This window comes from Triticum urartu, chromosome 1A (assembly GCF_056163025.1).
Source record: "Triticum urartu cultivar PI428250 chromosome 1A, HENAU_Tu73, whole genome shotgun sequence".
Taxonomy (NCBI): Eukaryota; Viridiplantae; Streptophyta; class Magnoliopsida; order Poales; family Poaceae; genus Triticum; species Triticum urartu.
In genome coordinates this window covers 345,873,498-345,898,602 of record NC_141873.1, presented here as the reverse complement: position 1 = coordinate 345,898,602, position 25,105 = coordinate 345,873,498, and the positions used below count along the sequence as shown (strand labels likewise).

Sequence of the window (25,105 nt, the reverse complement as noted above, 5' to 3'; positions counted from 1 at the left end):
AAAATGAGAAGAAAAAATGAATTAAAAATGAAAAAGAAGTAAACATGACAAAGGAAAAAAGATAACGAAAATAGAATCAGATAACTAAAAACAAGAAAAAAGAAAAACTAAAAACTAAATAATAATAATGATAATAATAATAATAAACCAAACAAAACCATAAAAGAAACAGCAGGAAAAAATAACGAGAAAAAAGTCAGACCTAGACCGGTTGGGAACCTTTTGGGAACTTTTGGAAGGTTCCCAAAACCCAAAATCGCTAATTAAGGAGTACTCGTTGCAAAGAACACTTCACTTTCTCAGGTCGCGACAAGTGGTGCACATGCAGCGCGCCACTTATCGCAATCTGGGAGTTTTCCCTTTTTTCGTAGATCCGTTTATTCAAAACGTTTTATCTTTTAAACCATGCGTCCAAATCTTGAACCGTTTTCATCATTGGATTCCTCACGTCGAGATCTTCAAAAGTAGATCCCATGTTGATAGGTTTTGACGAACTTTTTTCATGAAAAACCGAACGAAAAAACCGGCAAAAAAACCGAACCGGGAGCATGGTTTTTTTTTCTTTTCCAAAAGAGGCACGCCCGTGCCTCTCGCAAAATCACACCGTGCCTCTCGTGGAGGCAAAACTGTGACTCCATGGAAGGAGAAAAAATAGAAAACACGTTTTTTTCGTTTCCGAGAGGCACGGCCGTGACTATCGCGAAAGCACAACCGTGCCTCTCGCAGAAGCAAAACCGTGACTCTCATGAAAGAAGAAAAAAAGAGAACGCGTATTTTTTCCTTTTCTGAGAGGCACGGTCGTGACTCTCGCGAAAGCACAACCGTGCCTCTCGCGGAAGCAAAACCGTGACTCTCGCGAAAGAAAAAAAAACGCGTTTTGTTTTTCTCTTTCTGAGAGGCACGGCCGTGACTCTCGCGAAAGCACAACCGTGCCTCTCGCAAAACCGTGACCCTCGCTAAAGAAAAAAAAACAGAAAACACGTTTTTTTCGTTTTCGAAAGGCATGGTCGTGACTCTCGCTAAAGCACAACCGTGCCTCTCGCGGAAAAAATAGTGACTTTTGCGAAAAAAATAGTGACTTTTGCGAAAAAAATGGAAAACGTGTTTTTTTCGCGCAAAATTTTTTTTGATCAAAAAACTAAGAAAAACCGGAGGAAAACCAAAACATCGAAAAAACCCGAAAAAAACCGTTTAAAAAGCCAAAAACGTGTGTGGAAAAATAAAAAAATAAAAAAAATCCGGAGGAAACATCCAAAGCGCGACACGTGACGAATGACTGAGAGCGCGTCAAGTGGCGCTGATCATTGCGAGGCTCCCGAAGGAGCGCTCGTTAACTAGTTGCTCCCCCCAAAACCGGGATCAGTGAAACGCGCAAACGGGCGGGCCCATTTAATCGCTCGCCTCGCCATGTCTGTGCGTTTGCACACAACTTGCCGCAAAGAGCGTAGTATAGGGTTTCCCCTCTAATGACGCTGAACAATAGGCTGGTGCAGGTCGTTAAGAGGGCTTAGCGACCGGAATACAGTGTTAGAGGGCTATGTAGCCCATAAAAAATCGATAGATTCAGACGTTAGTTTTGATGGATTATGTGTACGCATAAAACTGACTTGGGAATCACATCTACAACATTAGGGTATGTTGTTTCTAACTTTGATTTATACACTATTGGTATTTTTACTCTGTATGTTGCAACAACTAACATTCATGAAATGTCATTGGGGTATATATTTCGCTTCAAGCGGAAGTACAAACAAAGTAAGGAAAAATATACAGTATATAAGTTCGCTTCAACAATGCATTAGCAGACACAAACGGCAATCAATTTTCACTGTTACAACAACCGGTGCTTACTCACGATTTTTCAGTATCACTCCAGTCCATATATATTGGTAAGATTTTCATAATGTTACAAGATTAATTCTGTATAAGTGAGGACTGTATATGTGAAAAAATTCCTTGTTTACAACTAAATCTCTCGTTACTGCTGGCTGCTCAGAGTATTGTGCACCTGTTCAGACCAAGGGAGGAGAAAATCCGCCTCGCAGAAGGCCAGATGCGGCCAATAAGTCCTGGCCTCTCTTCATCAAAGGCATGATCTGACTCTGCACTCGGAGGACTAGACTTCCCGCTTCCATTTCTATCCCTACTTGTCACTGCCTCGCCAGACCCTGCCGTGTCGCCACCATTCTTGGACTCCACACCAACTTCAGATATCTCTCCTGGCTTCTTGTCAAATAGTCCTTTGAACTGCTTCCTTGCCTTCTTTTCAATTTCCTTTGTTTGTGCATCAACTGTTAGTTACAAACTTTGAACACTATTCCCTCCGTTCCTAAATACTCCCTTCGTTCCTAAATATAGATCTTTGTAGAGATTTCACTATGGACCACATTCGTATGTGGATGCATTTTAGAGTGTAGATTCACTCATTTTGTTTCATATGTAGTCCATAGTGAAATCTCTATAAAGACTTATATTTAGGAACAGAGGGAGTATAAGTCTTCCTAGAGATTCTAATATGAAGTACATACCGACTAAAATGAGTGAATCTACACTCTAAACTACGTCTATATACATCCGTATGTAGTCCATAGTGAAATCTCTAGAAAGACTTATATTTAGAAATGGAGGGAGTATGAGTTTGTGCATGTTCTGTTGCATACCTGTTCCTTCTGTTTAAGTTTAACAAGGGCCGCTGTAGCATCAGGTTCCGAGGACTTATCAACGGTTACCATCTAATGAAGCGATGCCATTACATATAGATTAGGCCTCTACCAACCAAACATGATTCTGAAGCATGGTGCCACTAACCTTCTCAAAATCGTTCTTTGCATCATCAAAGTCCCCACCTAACATGTATGACATTCCTCGGCGGTAGAGTGCTTTGACATGCACAGGATTTGCATCAAGCACCTGTTCAAACACAAGTAAATCAAAACAACAGCAGGATAATAATGTGAACCTTGTGCAAATCTATACTTTGCAGAGGCTGATGTAGCAGACTTGAATGGAGTTCAGGAGGTGAAGTGCAAAATTGCAATCCATGAGGGAGTAGAGCAAAACTGTAAGTCCATTTGACCTTTGATCCCCCAACCCTAGTCCATCCGACCTTCACCCAATGGGCCATGTGGCTGTTTTCATGGTAGCACTGTCACAACCTAGATTATGGAGCGCATAGTGGTGGATGGTAGGAGGGCGAGGGCGAGGGAGTTTAGGCTTGGCGCCTTGAGGATAGATCTGTTCTGGAGGAAAAACGTCCCCTTTTACCGAAAAAGGCTTTCACCCCGCTTTATATATAAAGCAACGATTCTCAACAACCCGGTACAAACACCCGCCAACACTACACACGCACACCCAAGGCAAGATACATAGGCGCTGAGCGCAGCAACAACATCCCTAGAGCTACGAGAGCAACCGGGGTCCTCAACCGTGAACACGCCACCGTGAAGAGATGAAGCCACATATGACGAACCGTGCCTTCAGGAAGGAAACGGCACCAGAGCACCGCCACCGCCTAACCCGAGGATTAGAGTTTCCCCTGGAGCAACACGACGGGCAATGATACCCGCGACGACGCCTTCAAGGGAATGAGCTTCGCCGCCGCCGGTCCGTCCGAAGATAGAACAGGTTTTCAGCCCGGCCAACACTCACCGCCACCGAACACCACACCCCGGCGACCACGCCGCCCACACGGCCATGGCCACCGGGCAGCACCAAGCCATGGGCTCTGCCCATGAGCACCACGGAACCACCACCAGGGCCACCGCCCCGACATCCAAGACCTTGACACCCCACTCGAGACCTCCCGCTACCCCAACCAAAGATACCCCAACCAAAGATACGGGCGGAAAGGATCCACCTTTCGCACCCCTGGGCTGCCCCCAACGCCTCCATCGACCCGTCCTGCGGCACCGGGCGCGAGGCGAGGTCGGTCCTGCTGCCGGGCGCGAGATGAGCTCGGTCCTTGCTGCCGAGTGCGAGACGAGCGATGGACCGTAGCCAGGGGAGGACCGAACCTTCGACGATGGTAGCAACCAGACGACGAGGAGAGTGACCGAAGGTCGAAACGGGCCGCCTACAAACGAGCCGACGCCGAAAAAACAGCCGCCGCCGCAGCCGAACTGCCGTGATGTCGGCTCAACGAATGGAAGCCGCCACACCCAGAGGGCCGAGCCACCCCGCCGCCGCCGCCCACAGCCGGAGCAGCCACCACGCCGGGCCACTGCGCCAACCCGTGCCGCCCGCCGGAAAAATGCATCAGATCCGGCGGGCGCACACCCACCACCAGCAGCCCTAGCCTGCCTCCAGCCCCCGACTAAAACCAGAGGAGAAGAAGGGCGAGACCCACACCGCTGCGCCGCCACCTCCGCCAGCAGACCACCACCGCGGAGATGACCGCCCGCAGCCCGCACCCACCGCGTCTGGATCTGGCAGCCTGCCTTCACCACACTGGCCGTGCACCACCAGGGCATGCCTGTCACGCCGCCATCGCACCCGCGCGCCACCACCAGCGCCGATGCGACGCCGCGCGGTGGAGCCCCACGGAAGCGCCGCCACCAGGTCCAGGGCCGTCGGTCCACGCCGACCACCCCGCATGAAGAGACGAGAGAGGCCCCGCCGCCGCAGGCAGCGATCGGGCTTTGCCCGGCCCCGCCCTCTGGCAGCGGGGAGGGAGGATCCCCTTTTCTCTGTTTATTTCTTCAATACCTAATTACATGTTAAATTGTATAGCTTTATAGTGCAGCTTGGCAGTAGGCTAGGGAAGACTTGAACCGACTCAACTAATCAAACAAACTAGACATGGAAACCAATAAGGACCTATCCGGACGGGTCCAGTACCCCATGGCGTGAGAAGCTATGCCCAAGTTCCTTTCAGTGAATTACCTTATTGCACGCTTCAATAGACTTCCTGTACTCACCCATCTTCTGGTAGCAAGCAGCTACATTTAGATGTAGAGAACTCTGCATTTGTAACAACATAAAAGGTTTAACAGCAACAAGTAGAAAAACATATACTACTAATGGGAGGAGAAATGTGTGTGCGCGTGGGGTGGTGGGGTGGTGGGGCGGGGGTGATCTAGTGGTCAGTGCATCAATCGGTATGGTAGGAGAAAGCTGGAAAATAGAGTATCATCGTACTCTTGAATTGGCAAAGATTTTCCCCTCTTCATCGTCTTGAGGATGCACGTGGTTATACTCCCTAAGCAACTACATCCATAGAGGGTAGGGAAACCAAAGTCAGCAAAAAGTTTAAGAGCTGTTGGCATGGCTTGTTTCACATCCAAGCATTTTCTTTTGACAAGCAAAGTAAGTTTTAGCATGACTTTTCTTTTTATAACTGGAAAACAGAAGGGGAGCCCCAAAATAAAAGGGTACACTATATTAAAAGAAAATGAGCACAAAGGTATCCACAGCATATTTACAGAAGGAAAAAATTAATGGACCCAAACAAAAGGGGGGAAACAAACATGGATTTCCGTGGACACCTGCATGGAGTTGCATACTTTGTGCTATCTCACTGAATACATGGGGCTGCACAAAAAAATCTAGAACTGACAAAAAAGATCTCCCAACCCCCCTGTAAAATGCTTTTTGCCATATACTTTGCATCATGTGAGCTAAGCTCCGCCAAAATAATAATCTTAGTACAATGAGATATCCTGAACTCCAGCACATTTATCCCAACAACATGAATTGCAGAATTTGCATGGAGCACCATGATTAAAATGAGAGTCAATTTATAATTAAGAACCACAACGGCATGCTCATGCCGTGACGTTGGCATAGCTGTGGTGTTATCTCTTGTTTATTGTCAATATCGCTTTAATTCATTTACATTTAACATTTAGATTCAAATTGAAGAATTTCGACACTTCGCACAAACCTCAGGCTCCACTGAGAAAACTAGTGGTGCGGAGCACCCTAGGGTCATCACCATGGCTTTGGCTTCATTGCCAACACATCACATATACTAAGGTGAATTCCATCCTTTATGTGTGTCTACTTGGTTCTCTCATGGGTGATATACTACTTGACCCTCCTTCATGCATACATAGGTTTGAGCTGAGCTTCACGCAAGTCAAGGAGGAGTGCGCACAAGAGTACGCCCACACCATACACAGATAAGCTTGGAAGCGGAGATGGAAGAGAGAAGATGGGCAGCTGGAATCCAGTAGCCAGACTATCCAGCCTATAGCCGGACAAAAACCTCCTCTGGATCACCATCTGGCCCTTCGTCTGGCTACCACGCGCAAGGCAACGGAAGCTAAATTGGTGAAGTTAGACTGCCTGGCTTGGAACCCGGACAGTACAGCTCCTAGAGCGAGCCCTCCGAGTGGCGCCTGTGGAAGCCCTGATCCGGACGAGTTGCAGGCTTGCGACCCGGACAGGCCAGCATGTGCCTGCGTGCAAATCTGGCCCACGAGCTATGTATCCCCTCTCTCACCTCCCCCACTTAGCTCTTCGTAGCTAGGACTATATATACCTTTCCCCCACCTCCTCTCTAGGGTTAGCAAAGCAGAAACTAGATCTTGAGAGAGCATTGCTCCTTGACTCCTTGTACCTCCTCTTAGAGGATCAAGCCCTCCTAAGGGAGAAGAATCCCTTTGGATTACCAGGACCTCCACATCCTTTGGATTGGAGAAGACCATCTCTCAAGACCCTCACATATCTTAGAGATTGGGGAAGGACTACCCTAGTTATCCTTTATTTTCTTTGTTTTTCTTGGATCTACATGCACCTCATGTATTGGCTTGTGATCTGAGGGATACTTGGTGTGGATCTTGTCCAATTAGTGTTCTCTCGTGTTTTCTTGTGGATTTGTCCCGTGTTCTTCGTGAATACAGACAATACACCCCAAATCCCTCTCCAATTCGTGAAGATCAGGCCACCCTAGGGGTTGGTCCTACATCAACCAGTTTACTAGATCTCGTCAGTTTTGGACAAGACAGGTTTCCCTCAACCCCAACCCTTTTTTGTAAAAGAAAAGGAAGTGCATGGTGCACTTCTCCAAAAATCTGAAATGAACTCAGCAGATGTAGTGTCAAATTTAATCTGTATATTGAGCAATCAATTCTGGTGGGTAGCAGATGAACTTAGGCACTTAGCACATGCTATTTTGGCCTATTTTTAGCTCTTTTGGACTTTGCTTGTTCTTATATGTTGTCAGAATGTTAAACTTGCATAAAGAATGTTTATCCGCCTTTGTTTTCGTTTTCAGGGCTTGTTGAGCTGTGCCCTCAGCAGAACCCTCCTGTACTCTATGCTGTGTGACTTTGTGTGTGTGTGTGTGTGTGTGTGTGTGTGTGTGTGTGTGTGTGTGGGTGGGTGGGTGGGTGGACATTTGTGATACCTTGTGGCCGTGGTGGTTTGCTTTATTTATAAAGCGGGGCGAAAGCCTTTTTCGGTATATGTTGTTAGAATGTTAAACTTGCATAAAGAATCAAAGGGAAATAATATAACACCGACATACAACATGAATAGACTGGCTACTCTTCCTGGCCATGCCCGGGAACATCTTTGCAAACAAGAATAGTTGTTTTTAGGAAAGATGTAGAGACACAGATGAATATCGCTACCTAAGACTCAATTTATATAATAAATAGAAGTAATCAATTTATTGCACAGCAACTTCAAGTACCAGTGGACATACCTTCTCGTATTTTGCTTTTGCAAGTTCAAATTTTCCTTCTTTAAATAGTCTGTTACCCTGTGAAAGCGATTCTGTTTAAAGTCAGTTGTCTAAAATCTAAAACAATAATGAAGTACCAGATCAAAATTATGAAATACTTTGTAACTAAGTGCTGGTTGAATGTAGGCTCAAACTCTAGCAAAAAAGAGAGCTCAAAATCACTATAGACTAGACCCAGCTGATGGCCCAAAGGAAAGCTCAGGATTCTCATAAGCCTATACATCTAATGGCATCTTAAACCAAATAACCATCTTCAGGATTGCAAGACACTTGGTTGAAATTCATTTGACATGTTGCTCTAGCAAACAACATTTAAATAGCAGTTGAAATAATTTGTCCAAATAGAAAGGAAAGAGAGAAACTAAATTTTTATGCAAAGATGTCTCATAAGTTTCTTGCATATACCCATTTTCTGCAAAAGTGCATTTACGACAGTCTTGTTGAAGTGTATATGAGGATTGCCTAGCCATTTCCATCAGCCCGGACTTTTGGTTGTGTTGGCTAATGCATGAAGCTTAACATGGTATCAGAGCCCAAGGTCTTGACTTCAAGTCCTGACTTTCGCAATTTATCTAAAAATTGCTGCTGCCCCCCTCTCTGTCCACGTATAGGCCTCTCACGTGTTGACTTCCCGCGTCACAAGTGAGAAAAGGTGTTGAAGTGTATATGTGGATTGCCTAGCCCGCCTAGCCCTTTCCATCAGTTCAGACTTTTGGTTTTGCGTTGGCTAGTGCATGAAGCTTAACAAGTCTCACTCGAATACAAATTGGCGGGATTAAAGATAATATAATCATTGTAAGTATACCGTGTTCTTAATTTTATCTGCCTCTTCCATGATTTCTTTGAAGGTCAAGCCAGTCCAATCCTGCATTTGTACAATGATCATTTGAGAAAAGAAAATTCACTAGTTAAAATCATATGACAAGCATAACCAAAGAAAAAATATATTAAATATATAAATAATAGAAATAATTCCGTAGGTAAATGTTGCACTGAGTTATGAGAAAGCTCCCAAGGGAAACTATTAGCATTTACCTGTGCACATATGTGACGCATGTAACACAGTCTATTATGGTACTATGACACCATAAAAAGCAACAGAAAAACAAATGGTTTCATACCTTGGGAACTTCAAATCCAAGTAATTCAATTTCCCACCGAACATGAGCTCCTTCAGGAACATTCGCTGGCCTGTTGCACCATATCCGATTATTCAAAAAGCTTCATTGCCAAAAAAATTACGAATGTAAAGGTTGATACGACCTTGGGAATTTATCATACGCAAAATCTGGAGGGCAGGTGACAATAGATTTTTCACCAGGAAGCATTAGTCGAACACACATTTCAAATCCTTCAGGAACCTACGACAATGCATCAAAACATCTGTTACTCTTCTTCAATTGATAGGATGAAACATATTTTAACATTCAATACTAGAGATATGTAGTAACAGAATTCTAAGAGAAAACGATAACAGGAAGTGTATAGAAGTATTGCTCCCTCCGTCCGAAAAAGCTTGTCCCTCAAATGGGACAAGCTTACATCCATTTGAGGGACAAGCTTTTTCGGACGGAGGGAGTACTTATGTGATAACAAAGTCCCATTTTATTTTTTCAAGTAAGTATGTAATAGTTCTAAGAAAGGACAATAAGTATACAGAACCATCAATTTGGAAGCGAAGCCCTGAAACCCTATTGGGAGTTCAAATTATTAACATATACAAAGTTTAAAGGTCGATGCCATATGTGATCAACTTTCACAGTTTCTGTATTGTAAATTCTTATTTTTGAACTAAATAAAGTCTAAGTGATACTTTAAAAAATAGGAAACAAAAGTAGGATTCGGAGACCCATGGTTCTCGAAACAAAATGGTCGGTATTATTTTTGTTGTCCATTTGCCACATTCTGATAGCAAGATTTAATAAAGTAACTAAGATTGATTATGTAGATAAAATAAAAGCTATAATATTTACCAATCCTTCTCCAGAACAGAACTCCAATGGTTCCCCATCATTATCAATTTGTGTATCATAAAATACTGACTTTGGTTCATCAAGGAGCATCCCCTTGTAATGAACTCTTAACAAGCTATCATGAAGGGGGCAGTCCATAGGAAATTCACCTGATATTTTGGAAGAAAACAAAAAGCAGCTTAAGTAAGCGTGTTACATGGTAAAACAAGAACGGGAAATGATAACTTCATGTACTACTCATCAAGATTAAAAATCTACAATGACCACCCTATTAACGAACTTGCACTTATAAAGTAAAATTAACATGATAAATAGCAAATAGTTTTGTCTAATTTCTCACTCCTTAGTTATGTTCTTAATCTGTATTCCAGTATCCTTTTAGACCTATTACTTGAATCAAACAGAAAACCATCCATCATTCCAAGTAAAAAAAGGACAACAGGAGATAGGGAGATTTTAAACAAAATAGACAAATGTGCTATTACATTTATTACCTTTTAGATCTGTACTTAATGGATTTTCTACTAATAAAGTAAAACATTGAAATTCTTCAAATGGTAAAAAGAGCTAAAAAATGTGTATCCTCTAAAGTATCACAGTAACCAAGCACAAGAAAATCGAAAGGTACCAGTTTTCAGTAGGTGGACACACAGGACAGAAAGTAACACTTCCGGTATAGTTCTGTGAAAGATAAATTTTGCTACACTACAAAGGACAGAGGGAAGAAAGCAACATTTATAGTATAATTCTGTGAAAGATAAATTTTGCTACACTACAAGGGTTAAAGGTGTTGGGACCAGAGGGGACATAGGTAGTATCAACATGTAAAATACAAAAGGTTACCAACCACTTCCATCAACTACACGGCGCTTTATGAGGCGTCCATCACCAAGCATATCCCTCACCTATTATTACATCACACAAACTGTTAGCATAACTTTGTATGTTATACGCATAGTTATAGCTAAAAGAAGATTCTAGTGATGAACAAATGAATCACAGTAAAGTATAATACAATTAGGTGCGTATTCGATAAAGTAAACTAGAGTAAGAAGCCTTCAGTGTGTTGTATCTACACTACCAGCTATAAGAACCTGTGTGCATTGAAAAGTTAGGTAAGCTGGAGTACCTATGATGGCCCTATCACCCCTTACCAAGTGAATTTATTTTTATAAAAAAATGTCAGTTATCCATATTGGATATTTTAGGCCATGACACAACTCTAGTATCAATATCCAGTTCTCTACTGCTTCTTTAAATGAGCCAGAAAATCATAATAATTCGATTTTGGTCTTCAACTTTCTCAAGTAACATGAGATTTCCAAATTTCCTAGGTAATAAATTTCTTCGATGTATTTTAAAAGCCACAAATATTGATGGTTTGCCAGTCGTTAGTTGTGATTGGTTAGATATGGAAATTGACTAGGCTACCTTGCATGCTTTAGACTTTTGATGAAGCGAATTGTGGGTCTAGCGCCTTGATTTAGATTTATGTTATAATGGATAGTAGACCATGGTGTGGCATCACAAATGATGGGTAACAAATTACTTCATTATACAGCCCATAAAATCAGTTGTAGTGTAGTATATGAATCATAGTCATTTGGTGATAAAAGAAAGTATGACCAGACAAACTTCATCATCCTCAAGGAGAGCATGTAATTCCATCAAAAACACAGCCCGAATAAAGCAGGAATACTATGGTATGTAACGGAAACCCCCTAGAAGACCATAGGCCGTAATTCAAATTCTAAACAAGTGTTTAATGGAAGTGTCTAATAGCTAATTATGACTATACCTGAGTAAACTGAACAAGTTCCACCTCAAAATGAACTTCTTCAAGGCCTTCAAGTTGCGGCATTACTGAGGACTCTGTCAAATAGGTACTGGTAACATAAATAGTTGCTTTTTCCTTGCGTGCCATTGTTCCAATTCCCATCTCAAGGCCTTTAGGTGCCTAAACTAAAACAGGAAAAAAAATGCATAGCAAACAGAAGTTAGGAGAATCAATGGGAATGATATAGCTTTTTATGCATTTTAGAATGATAGAATCAGCAGATGAGTTTTACATTACACCAAGTATGCTAGACCTAAACTAGATAGCCCAAATAATTCGTACAGTGGGCACCATGTGGTTCTCAAATACTCCCTCTGTAAAGATATATAAGAGCGTTTAGATCACTGAAGTAGTGATCTAAATGCTCTTATATTTCTTTACGGAGGGAGTAAGTTGCAAATTTGGACAGAAGTGTTTAGACAAGCGCATGATATACCTATATCTTGCATTCCTATAAGATACAATAGAATGTCCAAAAGCGCAAAATTAATACCCTATGCTGTTACTACATGCAACAAGGATGCCACTGACCTCAGATTTACCCAAAGTGAAGAAATATGGCACTTCTTTACTGGGAAGAATTTCTTTTCCATCTGCTGTTCTTGCAGTTATCCTGGAGATGACAAACAAAAATGTCCTAGTTAAATTATTTTTCATAAGAAGGTAAGTAATATCATAGTAGGCTGAATATGTAAATGCAACTGTTAGGAAATATGCAACTTGTATTTCCTGGGGGCCAATGGCCAGTATATATATAGATGTACAGGTGGTAAATATGCATGAAACCCCTCATACAACAGGGAAATTATACAAGCTATAATGGAACATAGTATAACTCTAACCCCCCCCCCCTCCCTCCCCCCTCTTCAAACTCAGGGTGGATCCACAACACTGAGTCTGGAGAGATAAAATCCATGTTGCGCTCTAGTCTGGGCCTTCGTAAAATCCGCCAACTGTAACTCGAAAGGCACATACTGAAGAGGAATAACCTAATCCTGCACAGCAGCACGCACAAAAGAAGCATTAACACCAATATGCTTGGGGAGCTCATGCTTCACCTGCACTGTTTGACAGGAGGGGAGTGGGTGTAGTGACAGAAACACCAAACTCCCGAAGTAAGTAACCATCATAACCAAGTCATAACGCAGCCTCCGCACTCAAATGGGAAACTGCAGTCTGTTTCTTCATCTTCCACGCGATGAGAGAACCAACAAGAAAATAAGAAGAAAGTGAACGGCTATCTGAGGGACCACTAGCCCACGAAGCATCTGAATAGGTCTGAAGCTGTAAAGAACTGGAGCAGGAAAAGAAAAGACGTTGAAAGATCGTGCCACGAAGATATCGTAGAACACGAAGGTGACTACAGTGAACCGAAGTGGGAGCAGAAACAAACTGGCTCAAAATGCCCATGACGCGTCAGATCAGACAAGGGACCATCAGAAGCACGGAGTTGAACATTGAGCTCCATGAGAGTGTCAACAGTGCACTTATCAGTAAGAGCAACACGAGCAAGAAGATCCTAAATATATTTCTCTTGGGAAATAAAGAAGGTATCAGAGGTAGAGGAAACCTCAATCCCAAGAAAATAGCAAAGAGAGCCAAGATCAAACATAAGAGACTGCTCACTAAGACATGCCTTAACAAAGGCATGTCTTAACAAAGGCATGCTCACTAAGACTGCTCACTAAGACATCCTTAACAAAGGCATGTACTCATGGTTGTCACCGGTGATGATCATGTCATCAACATATAGAAGAAGAGTTGACCGAGTCGGCCCGATCTGTGGAGGGTGACAAAGCATCCCAATCTCCGAAGAGCGTTGACCGGGGCGGCCAGATCTCTGGAGGGGACGAAGCAGCCCAATCAGGAGGCAACGCTGACCGGGTTAGAGAAGTAGTGGGCTGACAGAGGAAAAGGGCAGCTGCAGTCGGCCGAAGAGCGGCAGCCGATGCAAGATGGGAAGCAGCAACCGACCAAAGAGGGGAGAGCAGCGGCTCGACAACCACGTGATTAGGCAGTCACTTTATGGTTTTGATCAATTGGGGTTGCACAGTCGACAACCCAACATGCCAACTGTTAAGCTTCATGCACTAGCCAACGCAACCAAAACTCCGAACTGATGGAAAGGGCTAGACAATCCACATATACACTTCAACACCCCCCCTCACATGTGACGCGGAAAGTCAACACATGGATAGACTCAGAGGTATGGCTCAAGAGGCCTATACGTGGACAATGGGGGGCGACAACAATTTTTGGATAAATTGCTAAAGCCATGACTTGAACTCAAGACATTAGCTCTGATATGGCTAGGCAATCCACATATGCACTTCAACACCCCCTCTCACATGTGATGCGGGAATTTAACACATGAATAGACTCGGAGGTATGGCTCAGAGGGGGGCAGCAACAATTTTTAAATAAACTATGAAAACCAGGACTTGAACTCAAGACCTTAGGCTCTGATACCATGTTAAGCTTCATGCACTAGCCAACGCAACCAAAAGTCCGAAGTGATGAAAAGGGCTAGGCAATCCACATATACATTTCAACACCCCTCTCACGTGTGACACGGGAATTCAACACATGAATAGACTCAAAGGTATGGCTCAAGAGGCCTATACGTGGACAGGAAGGGGGGAGCAACAATTTTTAAATAAACTACGAAAGCCAGGACTTGAACTCAAGACCTTAGGCTCTGATACCATGTTAAGCTTCATGCACTAGCCAACACAACGAAAAGTCTGAACTGATGGAAAGGGTTAGACAATACTTCAACACCAACATCATAGAGGAGGTCAGGGTATACTTTCTTTGAGAAATAGTTATTCCTTTCCAGACTTGACCACTTCTATACCAAGAAAGTACTTGAGTCGACCAAGATCTTTAACTTCAAAGGTCTTACTCAGACACCCATTTAACCTTGCTATCTCTCTGTCAACATCACTGGTGATAATGATATCATCAAGATAAACTGCAAGGATGTTTATTTTCCCTTTAGAGTTTCTATAAAACAATGTATGATCACCATTGCATTGTCCATACCCCATGTCACACACCGCCCGTCTAAACTTGTCAAACCAAGCTCTTGGAGACTGCTTCAGTCTGCAATGGGCTTTCTTCGGCCTGCATACCTCGCCAACAGTCTCGGAAGTCGAGAACTCACGTGGAATCTCCATGTATGCCTCCTCTTGCAAGTCCCCATGCAAGAAGACACTCTTCACATCAAGTTGGTGTAAAGGTCAGCCAAAATTTGCTGCACATGAGATCAGAACCCTCCCGGTGTTCATCTTTGCTACTGGAGCAAAGGTCTCATAGTAGTCAATGTCGTATGTATGGCTATCCCCACCCCCCCACCCCCCCGGTCGCCGCCACAAGCTTTTCTTTGTACCTTTCAACCTTTCCTTCTGCATTTTGCTTCACAGTGTATACCTACTTGCAGTTGACTGCCTTCTTTCCTTTTGGAAGGGGTGTCAGTACCCATGTCTTATTCTTACGCAGAGCCTCCAGCTCTGCCGCCCGCCACTTTGAGTCCTCCTTGCCTTCTTCTAGTCAATCGGAATTGACACAGACTGAAGAGAAACAATAAATGCTTTGTGGGCTGGAGATAATGCTTCATGGGAGACGTAATTTGCAATATCATCGTCATCGAATCCATACCGTTTCTCCGGTATCCCTGCTGTTGCTCGAGTTCTCCTCAAAGCAATTTTCTCCTTTAATTGATCCTTTAGCCCAATCCCCGTCAGAGGAGATGGAGATCACATCATTATTACCCTGTTGTTCCGTCAGTGGTTGATCTAGTTGCTCCCCTTGATGTGCAACACCATCATCTCGCTTCCGTGAATACACCTTTAGCTACTCCTCTTGCTCTGCTGTCCACCTTGGCACACTACCAATCTGAGCTGGTGCACGGTTCCGTGAATACACCTTTAGCTCTCCTCTTGCTCTCTTGCCCACCTCGGCACACTACCAGTCTGAGTCTGTGTGCCAACCTGCACATCATCAGTGGAAGCTGGTGCTTGCATCGCAGGAGCCACATGAGTTACTAAAGGTGATTGTTGCATCTCCATTTGTGTGTACTACTCTCCCCTCTTGACCAATCTCCGGAGGAGACATTGGTCAAGTTCTTCAAACAAGACACTGAGATAAGTTTTCTCACCATAAAGGGTTCCGATTCACGGAACGTAACATCCATGCTCACAAATGTCCGTCTCTCAGACGAACTCCGGCATTTGTACCTCTTTGTCCTGAAGAATACCCAATAACAAAACAAGTGCAACAAAACACCTTGGGGAGAACTGGGAATTTATTTTCTGTGAAAACCAACTCACACGGTGATTTCATACCCGTCACCCGGGATGGCATGCGGTTGATGAAGAAGGTGGCCATCATGACAGCTCCACTCCACGGGATCTTGGGCATATTCAGGATGAACATCAATACTCATTTGCAGTTTCAGATTCAGTCACAATCACTCTATTGACAAGAGACTCCATCTCGTCTTCTCCTAGCTGTGCCACGAGTCTGCAGTAGGCTACAGCCAAGTGAACAAAAAGAGCCCTAAGTCTAACCATTGGGCAGGACGGTGTGACCCAAGGGTTTGCCTATTTCGTGTCTAGGAGGTCGAGTATGGATGGGGTATCATTGAGGAAAAGACATGTTTCCTTCGGTTCCAAATCCATGATGGAGCTTGTCCCGTGCCTCAGCGCAGAGGGAGTGGCCACAACCATTGTTCTCAACAAGTCAGCGAATTCTTCGCCGCCCGCCGGAGATGCCGCTGTTGCCGTAGATCTTATCCATGACAGCGCCTTGAACCAAACTAGATGCCAAAAGACGCAGTCGATCATGTCTAGGAGGTCGAGTATGGCTGGGGTATCATTGAGGAAAAGATATGTTTCCTTCGGTTCCAAATCCATGATGGAGCTTGTCCCGTGCCTCAGCGCAGAGGGAGTGACCACAACCATTGTTCTCAACAAGTCAGCGAATTCTTTGCCGCCCGCCGGAGATGGCGCTGTTGCCGTAGATCTTATCCATGACAGCGCCTTGAACCAAACTAGATGCCAGAAGACGCAGTCGACAAGCAGGTGGGTTCATTTACTCGTGGTTTTTGAAGGGAAACTGCAAGGGAAGCCCCCAACAGTATAAATAGGAACACAAATTCATGTCCATGAGGACTTGAACCCAGAAGTAGGATTGCATTCACTCCCCCGACCAAGTGAGCTAGGCTCACGTCCTTATAGTCTCAGTGGTTTGTATCCCCTCATCCCTTTCTGTGCAAATTGACCATTATATGTTTGTATCATCAAATGCAACTACAATTTCAGTTTACACTTCAGTTTTCTAGTAGTCATATTAAAGAAGTCAATTATGTAGCATTTGGGCACTAACCATAAAGAAAGAAAAACTATGTGCTAACGCTGCCAAGCACTAAGCAAATTTATTAGATTTAGAGTAAAATAAACATTTACCGTGCTGTCACTTCATATGGTTCTCTAGGTGTTTCCCACCCCTTGCCTTCATCAACTATCTGCCACATCCAAAGGGCAATGATAAGTTTGCCACAATGCTGAAGCATCTGCTCTCATTTACTTGACCTCTTATTGTATAACCAACAAAAAAAGTCTAACATGGGAGTAAAGGATGCCGATAACATTTGGGGAATCCCAAACTGAATATATGAATCCTTTTACTATGCTAACTTTGGAAAGCACAAAAAATATCAAACAGGTGCTCCAAACATAAATAAAATAAAGTATTTAAAAATCCCAACTGGATAAAACTGAATATATTTTATGCTATCAATATAGAATGTCTGTTTACCTTCTTTACAACCCCTAAATCCTCAGTCACGACCTGAAAGAGAGAGAAAACTAGAGTCAATAACCGAATCGAATGTGGCAAATAATATTATTATGTGTCTGATTGGTATTCTCTGTGACAAGAGAGTGCCACAAAAGCTTAAAAGGCAAGTTCGACAGGACGGCGGTTCGACCCGTAATGTTGTATGACGCTGAGTGTTGGCCGACTAAAAGGCGACATGTTCAACAGCTAGGTGTGGCGGAGATGCGTATGTTGAGATGGATGTGTGGCCACACGAGGAAGGATCGAGTCCGGGATGATGATATACGAGATAGAGTTGGGGTGGCACCAATTGAAGAGAAGCTTGTCCAACATCGTCTGAGATGGTTTGGGCATATTCAGTGCAGGCCTCCAGGAGCTCCAGTGCATAGCGGACGGCTAAAGCGTGCGGAGAATTTCAAGAGAGGTCGGGGTAGACCGAAGTTGACATGGGTGGAGTCTGTTAAGAGAGACCTGAAGGATTGGAGTATCACCAAAGAACTAGCTATGGACAGGGCTGCGTAGAAGCTTGCTATCCATGTGACAGAGCCATGAGTTGGTCGCGAGATCTGATGGGTTTCACCTCTAGCCTACCCCAACTTGTTTGGGACTAAAGGCTTTGTTGTTGTTGTTGATGTGACTGATTGGTACTAGGCATTGCAGTGAGTACAAAGCCATGGAGTCAGGAAATCAACTACCTGGGGCATAGTTTTAAAAACCGGACCGGACCAGCGGTCTGATCAGAAAAATCAGAACCGGAGCCTTGTCCGTTTTTTATGACGCATTGGTCTTTTAGTAAAAAAAACAGGGAAATATTAAGAAAATGGTGCATAAACTAGGGATCAAACCCTTGACCTTGAGCCATGGCACTCTAAAGGCCGAATAACCAACTGGGCTAGCAACACTTTGTGATTTATTAATGGATTACATCAAATATTATGTCTACCCATTTGATCTGGGGTCATTTTTTCTGAAAAATTAGCTTAAATATTGCTGTTTTTGGTTGTCAATTAACCAATGAGCTGGTGGTCTGACCGTTGAAAATCTGAATCGACAGTCTCACCGGTTCGGTTTTTAAACCATGACCGGGGGTTAGAAGGAGAGAAAAATAATTAGGGCATCGACTTGGCGAATGGAGCTTATATGAACCATATGTTTATCTGACCAACATGCTTACTTGCGTGTTGCACTTAACTCAATAGTTCCCATAGGGGATGCCATGTCATGATCGATATCATTCACCTAATCATGAAAGATAGAAATACAAATCTCTATCGTTCACACAGTTTATTATGCTGTATACTGATACATTACACATATGGTGATGTTGTAGTTCTTCGTGAGATATATTGGCCCAACATCCTAGATGGTAACAGAAATAATCGGTAACCATGAAAGCCATCATTATGGTGTGGGGCAAGCATCGTGTGCAAACAGTAGCAATGATGTGCACGGCAACAGCAGAAGGATGCATGCAGGGCGAACAGCTCTTTTAGGTGGCTATTATGTTGCGAACAGAGTCTTAATTAACATAAATTGCATAACTCTTCAGACTCATATCATGCTGAAATTGATCGATTTAGAAGTACAAAAGGAAATTAATGGCTGAAAATATATCAGAACCATTGTACCATCATGATTCCGAAATATATACAACGTATCATGCTCCAATCATAACAAGACTAACCTTGGCTTTAAAGAAATCCAACATCTCAACCTCAAACTGAAGCTCATCATCTTTTGGGAAGCCATCTGGAGGTGTAACCGGGCAATCATCCTCTGCATAGTGTATTTTCGGCTCCATTTTAAACTGAAAAGATAGATTGTGACCACGGGGTGGGGAGGGGGGGGGGGGGGGGGATTAGAGACAGCAGTAGATATTTGCAAATTCAGGACATGCATATTTGAACCATAGCATTCTCAGAAATATGTGCCCTTCCTACAACATTCTTGTTATTTAATTTACAAGTTGCACTCTGTTTAACAGAATACCATAGCAATTTCACCCTTCAGCATCGTTGGAAAGCCTTCAGCAAAGCCAAGGATCATTTTGCTTTTCCCCAACACAAATCTGAGTGGGATTCCTTTTCCTGTTATAATAATAATGGTAAAACGAGATGATTAGAGCCCCAATACACTGAGCTGAGTACCTAAAAAAAGAGAAAGGTATAGATACTAATAAATGCATGTGGCAGTGAAAGTGAATTATAAGATAGATATCCTAACAAAAGTTTTTACATTTATCTCGTCTAACCTAATATATGTCGTAATGCAAGATGAAAGGAAGCATAGTGTAAGTGCTTTTACTGGAAGGGTTAACAAGCAAAGCTCGATATCACTGAACTGTTTTTTTTCTTTATTCGCAGCATGCACAAACTTTAATGTTATATCTGCTATTAGAAGACTGCAAATCTGTAGCTTGATACTTGAAAGCTACACCGACTGGAAGATGGCTATGGAAGCACTAAATTTCTATGAAGATAAGAATCTGTCGAGTCCGAAGCATCCTGATGGTGTTTGTAAACTAAAAGAACTGTATATATGTAGTGCTGTGCTAAATGTGTTTTGCCTAATCACCTCCATGTTCCCTTCTTGTAGAATTCACAACAATGCCCTCCATGGTTCGAATAGTGCAATGAAGTATGACCTGCAAAATGACTAGAATTAACAAAGAGTTTGACCACGAAATGTCCCACTGTCTCCTATAACAAAAAAAAAAATCAGAGATTGTCCAGTGAAAGGTCGAGAAAGCCATCACGAGGGCCCTGAACATTTATAGGACATAAAGGCACATGATTTCGTCTGTATTATCTTGAGTGCTGAACAGCACCTCAAAATTTGAGCCGTGATGTGATCATCCGTTTTTAAATGAATAGATGGATATTGCACAAATTGATGATTGGCTCGATCAACTAGAATTAAAGGACTTCTTCATTATTCAACAATAACAGTACAAAGGCCCTAAACCCTAAAACCTTTTTATATTAAGGTAAAGCATTTCATGAAAACCTTTGCAGGAAATATTTCCATTGAGCACCAGCTTTTTGTCATATGACTTCCAGTATTTAGTGATGTAGAACTAGAGGTATTTGTCATCAGAAAATACATAGAGTTATAAAGCCAGCCCAGCCCACCCGGTGACGAACAAACTTCTATCCTGAACAAACATCATTCAGAGACATCGTTACTAGGTACTCTCAATTCAATGTACATACTTATTCTTGACATTGTTTGTTTTGAGGTTGCTTACCACATACACCATGTGGTCAATGTACATACTTTTTCAATTGTTCATAAGTTAGACTAGCAGTAGCAATAAAATTCTCGAGAGCATTGGGCTTCCAGAAAGGCTGAGGGTAGTAAGATGGCAAAAGTTTGATTCACAAAGCCCTATGTCACAATAGTCTGCAGCAAATAAAGGTTTGGAACGAAGGGAAAATAACCGGCCCTGACCTGATCTCCATCTGCAGGAGTCGCGTCTCCCCTGCCTGACCGGATAACCGCCTTCATCAAACTCCCAGGAGTAAGCTTCTCCCTCCTGCAGCACAACCAAGGCATGAATAAAACCCATTTGCAGCTTACTACTCCCTCCGTTCCTAAATATTTGTCTTTCTAGACATTTCAAATGACTACTACATACGGATGTATGTAGATATATTTTAGAGTGTAGATTCACTCATTTTGCTCCGTATGTAGTCACTTGTTGAAATGCCTAGAAAGACAAGTACTCCCTCTGTTCCGAATTACTTGTCTTAGATTTGTCTAGATACGGAGGCATCTAGCACTAAAATGAGTCTAGATACATCCATATCTAGACAAATTCAAGACAAGTAATTCGAAACGGAGGGAGTATTTAGGAACGGAGGGAGTACATTACTAGGTAGCTAAGTAAGAACTTCCGCGACTCTGCCCCTGTTATCCAGCTAAATTCCGCACGTTGAACAAATTCTCTCTGCCCAATTTTCTGATGCATGCCTCGCTGCAGAGTCCCTAGCCGTACGGATTGCCGCGGGGGCGCGGGGGGGGGGGGGGGGGGGGGGTAGTGCTGACCTCTTCTCGGCCGCCTCCTCGGCGGGCGATTTCTTCTTGGCGGGAGCCGGCGGGGGATCGTCGTGGGACATGGCTGAAGCTCGTGGAACAGCGGCTGATGCAGATACGGAAGGAGGAGGGGATCGATCTCCTCTCCAATCGCGTATGTGTGCGTTTAATGGCAGAGCTGGGAGCAGTTGAGGTAGGGGCAGCGCCGCTCACCTAGACTAGACTGGGTTGGACTTGGACGCTTCAACGCTCACGGCCGGCGAAGGATCCAAAGAAAAACCACGCGATCCGGTTGGCCAAACATCGCATAGGTCCATATAAGTCCATAAGACCATCTCCCCCCCAACAGACCCTCCTCAGACGATTTTGTCGCGCCGGCATCGGAAAAACGGCCCAGTCACGCCAAAAGAAGCCTCGTTTTTCGCCGGCTCGGGGCGAAACTGGTGCCGGCGGACCCAGGCCGAACCCGGCTTCCTGGGCGTTTGGGGCGCCGGCACAAGCAAAAAGGACGCGTGGGTCCGCCCTGTCGGCGAGGCGAGCGCCTGTTCCCGCCGCTTCTTCCCGCGTTTTCCCCACTTCCCTCCCGTACTCTTCCTTCCTCCCGCCAAACTCCCTCCCGCTCGCCTCCCTCCCAGTCGGCCGCCATGCCACCGAAGAAGTACGTCGCCCCCCGCGCGGTGGCAACCGCGACCGCCTCCGTCGCCCAGCCGAAGCAGAGGAAGCCGAGGGCGCCGCCGACCAAGCCACCGGGCATGACAAATGCCGAGTGGAGGGCGGAAGTTCAGTGGCGGGAGGCTGTCACCGCCGACCGGCGGAACAGGGCCATCGCCAAGAAGGCCCGCGACAACGCGGCGCGCGCGGCTGCGGCTGCCTCGACGGGCCAAATCGAGGCCGAGGCGGCTCACGCGGGGATGACGAATCCACCCGGAAGCCACGCCCTGGGGTCGGCAAGGCGCCGAATTCAAGTACCTCCACGTCTACAAACGCATTGACAAATGCGAGAAGTGGGCAAAGTTCGACGCACCCTCGACAAGGCCAAGGAGACCTACAAGCCGGACACGCCGACTCCTCGCGCATCGGAAGGGCGGCCGGACGGCAACAAAGTTGCCAAGAAGGGAAAATACGCCGACACGGCCACCGCTCGAGTGCAGGAGTCCATCGAGCACTGCCTCGCCGACGCGCAGGCCCGGGCCGTCCTTCGTGAAGAGAAGACCGAGGCGCGGTGGTCGGCGTTGATGTCGAGTGGCGCCGTCAAGCTCGACCTGCTCCGGACGAACGTCGCTGCGAAGAAGAGAAACACCGACCTGGCTTTCCTGCTGGGCGGGACGGACATGCTCCAGAGCACCGACGAGGCGGTCAAGACGTGGTACTTGGCGGAGCGTGGCCTCATCCTGAACCAGCTCCCCTCAAGAAGGCCGCCGACGCCGATGCCGACGCACACGCCGACGCCGCCGCCAAGCCCGCGTGACGACGCCTCCACGACGCCCAGCACCACCGAAGTCGCGCCGGCGCCGCCCAGCGCAGAGGCTGCTCCGACACCGCCAAGCCCACGCACGCCAACTCCGCCGACACCTGGGGCAGAGCCCGCTGAGTGATGCGCACGCGAACTTCTGTCGCTCTATTTTTTTGTACGCCGAACTGTGGCTTGCGATCGCCCGACTTGTGGCGCCTTTTGTGAGCGGGAACGACCAAGTTCGAATTTTTCGCGTCCTGGAGGCGGCGCCTGGGGGCGTGACTGGGAGCTAGGTCGCCCCCAGGGGCCGAACTAGCGTCGGTTCGCCTTCAGACCGCCCTTTTTTAGCACCCTGGGGGCCGAACGACTGGAGATGCTCTAAGTCCTACTAGCACATATGCCCGTGCCTTGCAACGGGGAAAACTAATGTTTTGCACAAGCATAATGTCCCACAGTATCGGATTCATTATGAAGAACATGTTGCAACGCATCATCGTCCTTCTACAAAATGAACATAAAAAAATGGTAAACGTTTCCAGACGGCGCGCCGGCCGAAGATTCGACCGGTCACGCACGCCTCGTGAGATAAAAACAAATCCACGCATCTAGTGAAGCCCCGCACCGCTCTGTCCCTTTCTCTTCCTTATCTTCTTCCTCCGTTCTAGATTTTTCTCGCTACAAATTCCCATCGGCCATAAATCCCCTTCGGGGCTACCCACCTCTCCCTTTCCTTCTTCCGCCTCCTTCGCCATGGGCGCTCCCCACCTCTCCTCTCCTTTCACCTGAAGCCGTGCTAGCTGGGGGTCCCCGGGGGCCGTGCTGCGACGGGCAGCGGGAGGTGTTGGACCTCCGGTGGCCGAGCTGCGACGGGCTTCTCCAGCGCCGATCGGCAGCTTCGACCCAAGCTGCAACGGTCTGCATCCAGTGCCGGAACCTGCGCGTCCTGGATGCTACCACTGGCTGCAGCGATGCTAGAACCAGCACGACAGCAAACTGCAACCCCGGTTGCGTCAAGTGCTGGAACCAGCGATCTCCGATGCTACTACCGACTATGTCGGGTGCTGGAACCAACTTCATTTTTTGCTGGAACTTGCTTCTTTTTTTGCTACAATTATGTTTTGTTTTTGCTGGAACTGGCCCATGCTTTTGCTACCACTCACCCGTCCAAGTTTTTGCTACCAGGTGATTTTCGCTGCAACTGATGAACCATTTTGCTACAACCGTTTTGATTTTTTGTTACTACTGGTGTTTTGTCGATTTTTGCTACATCCATCTTCTGTTTTTCCTGTCTTTTTTTGCTACAACCATATTTTGATTTTGCTGGAACTGAAGACATCTTTTGCTACATCCACCCACGGCGGTGTTGCTCAACGGCAGCGATGGCTTTTTTTGTTACAACCGTCTCAATTTTTTGCTACTACCGGAGATGCCATTTGCTACCATCAGAGTTTTTGCTACTGCCAGAGTCTTTCTGGAAGCATCAGGAGTTTTTGCTACCACCCTTTGTTTTTGTTGGAACCATCCTAAAAATTTGCTACCACCGTCTTTTGATTTTGCTGGAACCGTCATTTTTTGCTCCGGTGTCGGCGGTGAAGGCGGGTGGTGTTTTGGTTCGCCAGAGGCGGTGAGGCTGCGAGCGCCGGCGACAAGCAGGGGCAGTGGTGGTCCAAGCGAGAGCAGCACATGCCAGCGTGCGGGATCCCGCGAGCGGCGGCGGCGCTTGCTTTTTTGTTTCTCCTCTTTTTTCCCGTGGGGAGGATGGCGATAGGAGATGCGGGGCAGATCTGACAGTTACGCGCGTCCAGATCGAGCGGCTCTGGTTTGACTGGCTGAAACGTTCCGCCGGTGCGCCGGCGCAGAGTACTGCCCTAAAAAAATACGTCGCAATTTAGTCGTGTTCATATTTTCTTTATGGGGTGTAATGTCCCACTGATTTCATTTAAATACAATCCTTTTTAATGACATTTAAGTATGATCCTTTCATAATTACCATGAAGTCCTCACCTGTTTTAGTCGGAAATCAAATCCTTCCTTTTCTAATTTAATAGCCCCAACACATTAAGGCCTATAGATCCTTTCTTTTAATTATCCTACCTTTTTACCTCAAATCCTTCATATAGAATTTATTAAGACCACAGTCTTTCTAATAGTTATTCCACCAATTTACCCATAATCCTTTCTTTAATTAGCCACATTTGTTTAAGTATTATATTTAAGCCCACAATCCTTCCTTTATTAGCTCACTCGCTTAATTAGCTCTCCCTAAACATGAGCCTTGG

General features: G+C 45.2%; 1 protein-coding gene across 3 annotated transcripts; it reads right to left on the bottom strand.

Annotated features, from left to right (window-relative positions):
* Positions 1–1,777: 1,777 nt before the first annotated feature.
* Positions 1,778–21,664, bottom strand: PAS1 (FKBP-type peptidyl-prolyl cis-trans isomerase family protein). Of its 3 annotated transcripts, XM_048675837.2 has the most exons (20): positions 21,386–21,663; positions 20,789–20,873; positions 19,913–19,982; positions 19,328–19,425; positions 19,023–19,145; positions 17,318–17,350; positions 16,966–17,024; positions 12,029–12,110; positions 11,459–11,617; positions 10,508–10,565; positions 9,661–9,809; positions 8,951–9,048; positions 8,809–8,878; positions 8,493–8,552; positions 7,649–7,705; positions 5,137–5,205; positions 4,882–4,959; positions 2,809–2,910; positions 2,661–2,732; positions 1,778–2,274 (listed from the first exon to the last, which is right to left on the bottom strand). In XM_048675837.2, the coding sequence occupies exons 1-20, from the start codon at positions 21,454–21,456 to the stop codon at positions 1,993–1,995; spliced, it is 1,875 nt and encodes a 624-aa protein (XP_048531794.1). In that variant the 5' UTR covers positions 21,457–21,663; the 3' UTR covers positions 1,778–1,992. The 3 variants fall into 3 exon arrangements, with proteins under 3 accessions (XP_048531794.1, XP_048531802.1, XP_087376996.1); XM_048675845.2 differs by lacking the exon at positions 5,137–5,205 and having other exon boundaries at positions 21,386–21,664; XM_087520870.1 differs by lacking the exons at positions 4,882–4,959; positions 5,137–5,205 and having other exon boundaries at positions 21,386–21,664.
* Between the last annotated feature and the right edge of the window lie 3,441 nt (positions 21,665–25,105).

Bases quoted from the DNA above. Each gene is read 5' to 3' on its own strand.
- PAS1 (XM_048675837.2), bottom strand. From the start codon at position 21,456: ATGTCCCACGACGATCCCCCGCCGGCTCCCGCCAAGAAGAAATCGCCC. The intron at 12,111-16,965 runs GTAAATGTTTAT...TGTCATCTCCAG, and splicing joins CCATATGAAGTGACAGCACG to GATAACTGCAAGAACAGCAG. The intron at 5,206-7,648 runs GTATGTCCACTG...CTATGGATGTAG, and splicing joins CAAAAGCAAAATACGAGAAG to TTGCTTAGGGAGTATAACCA.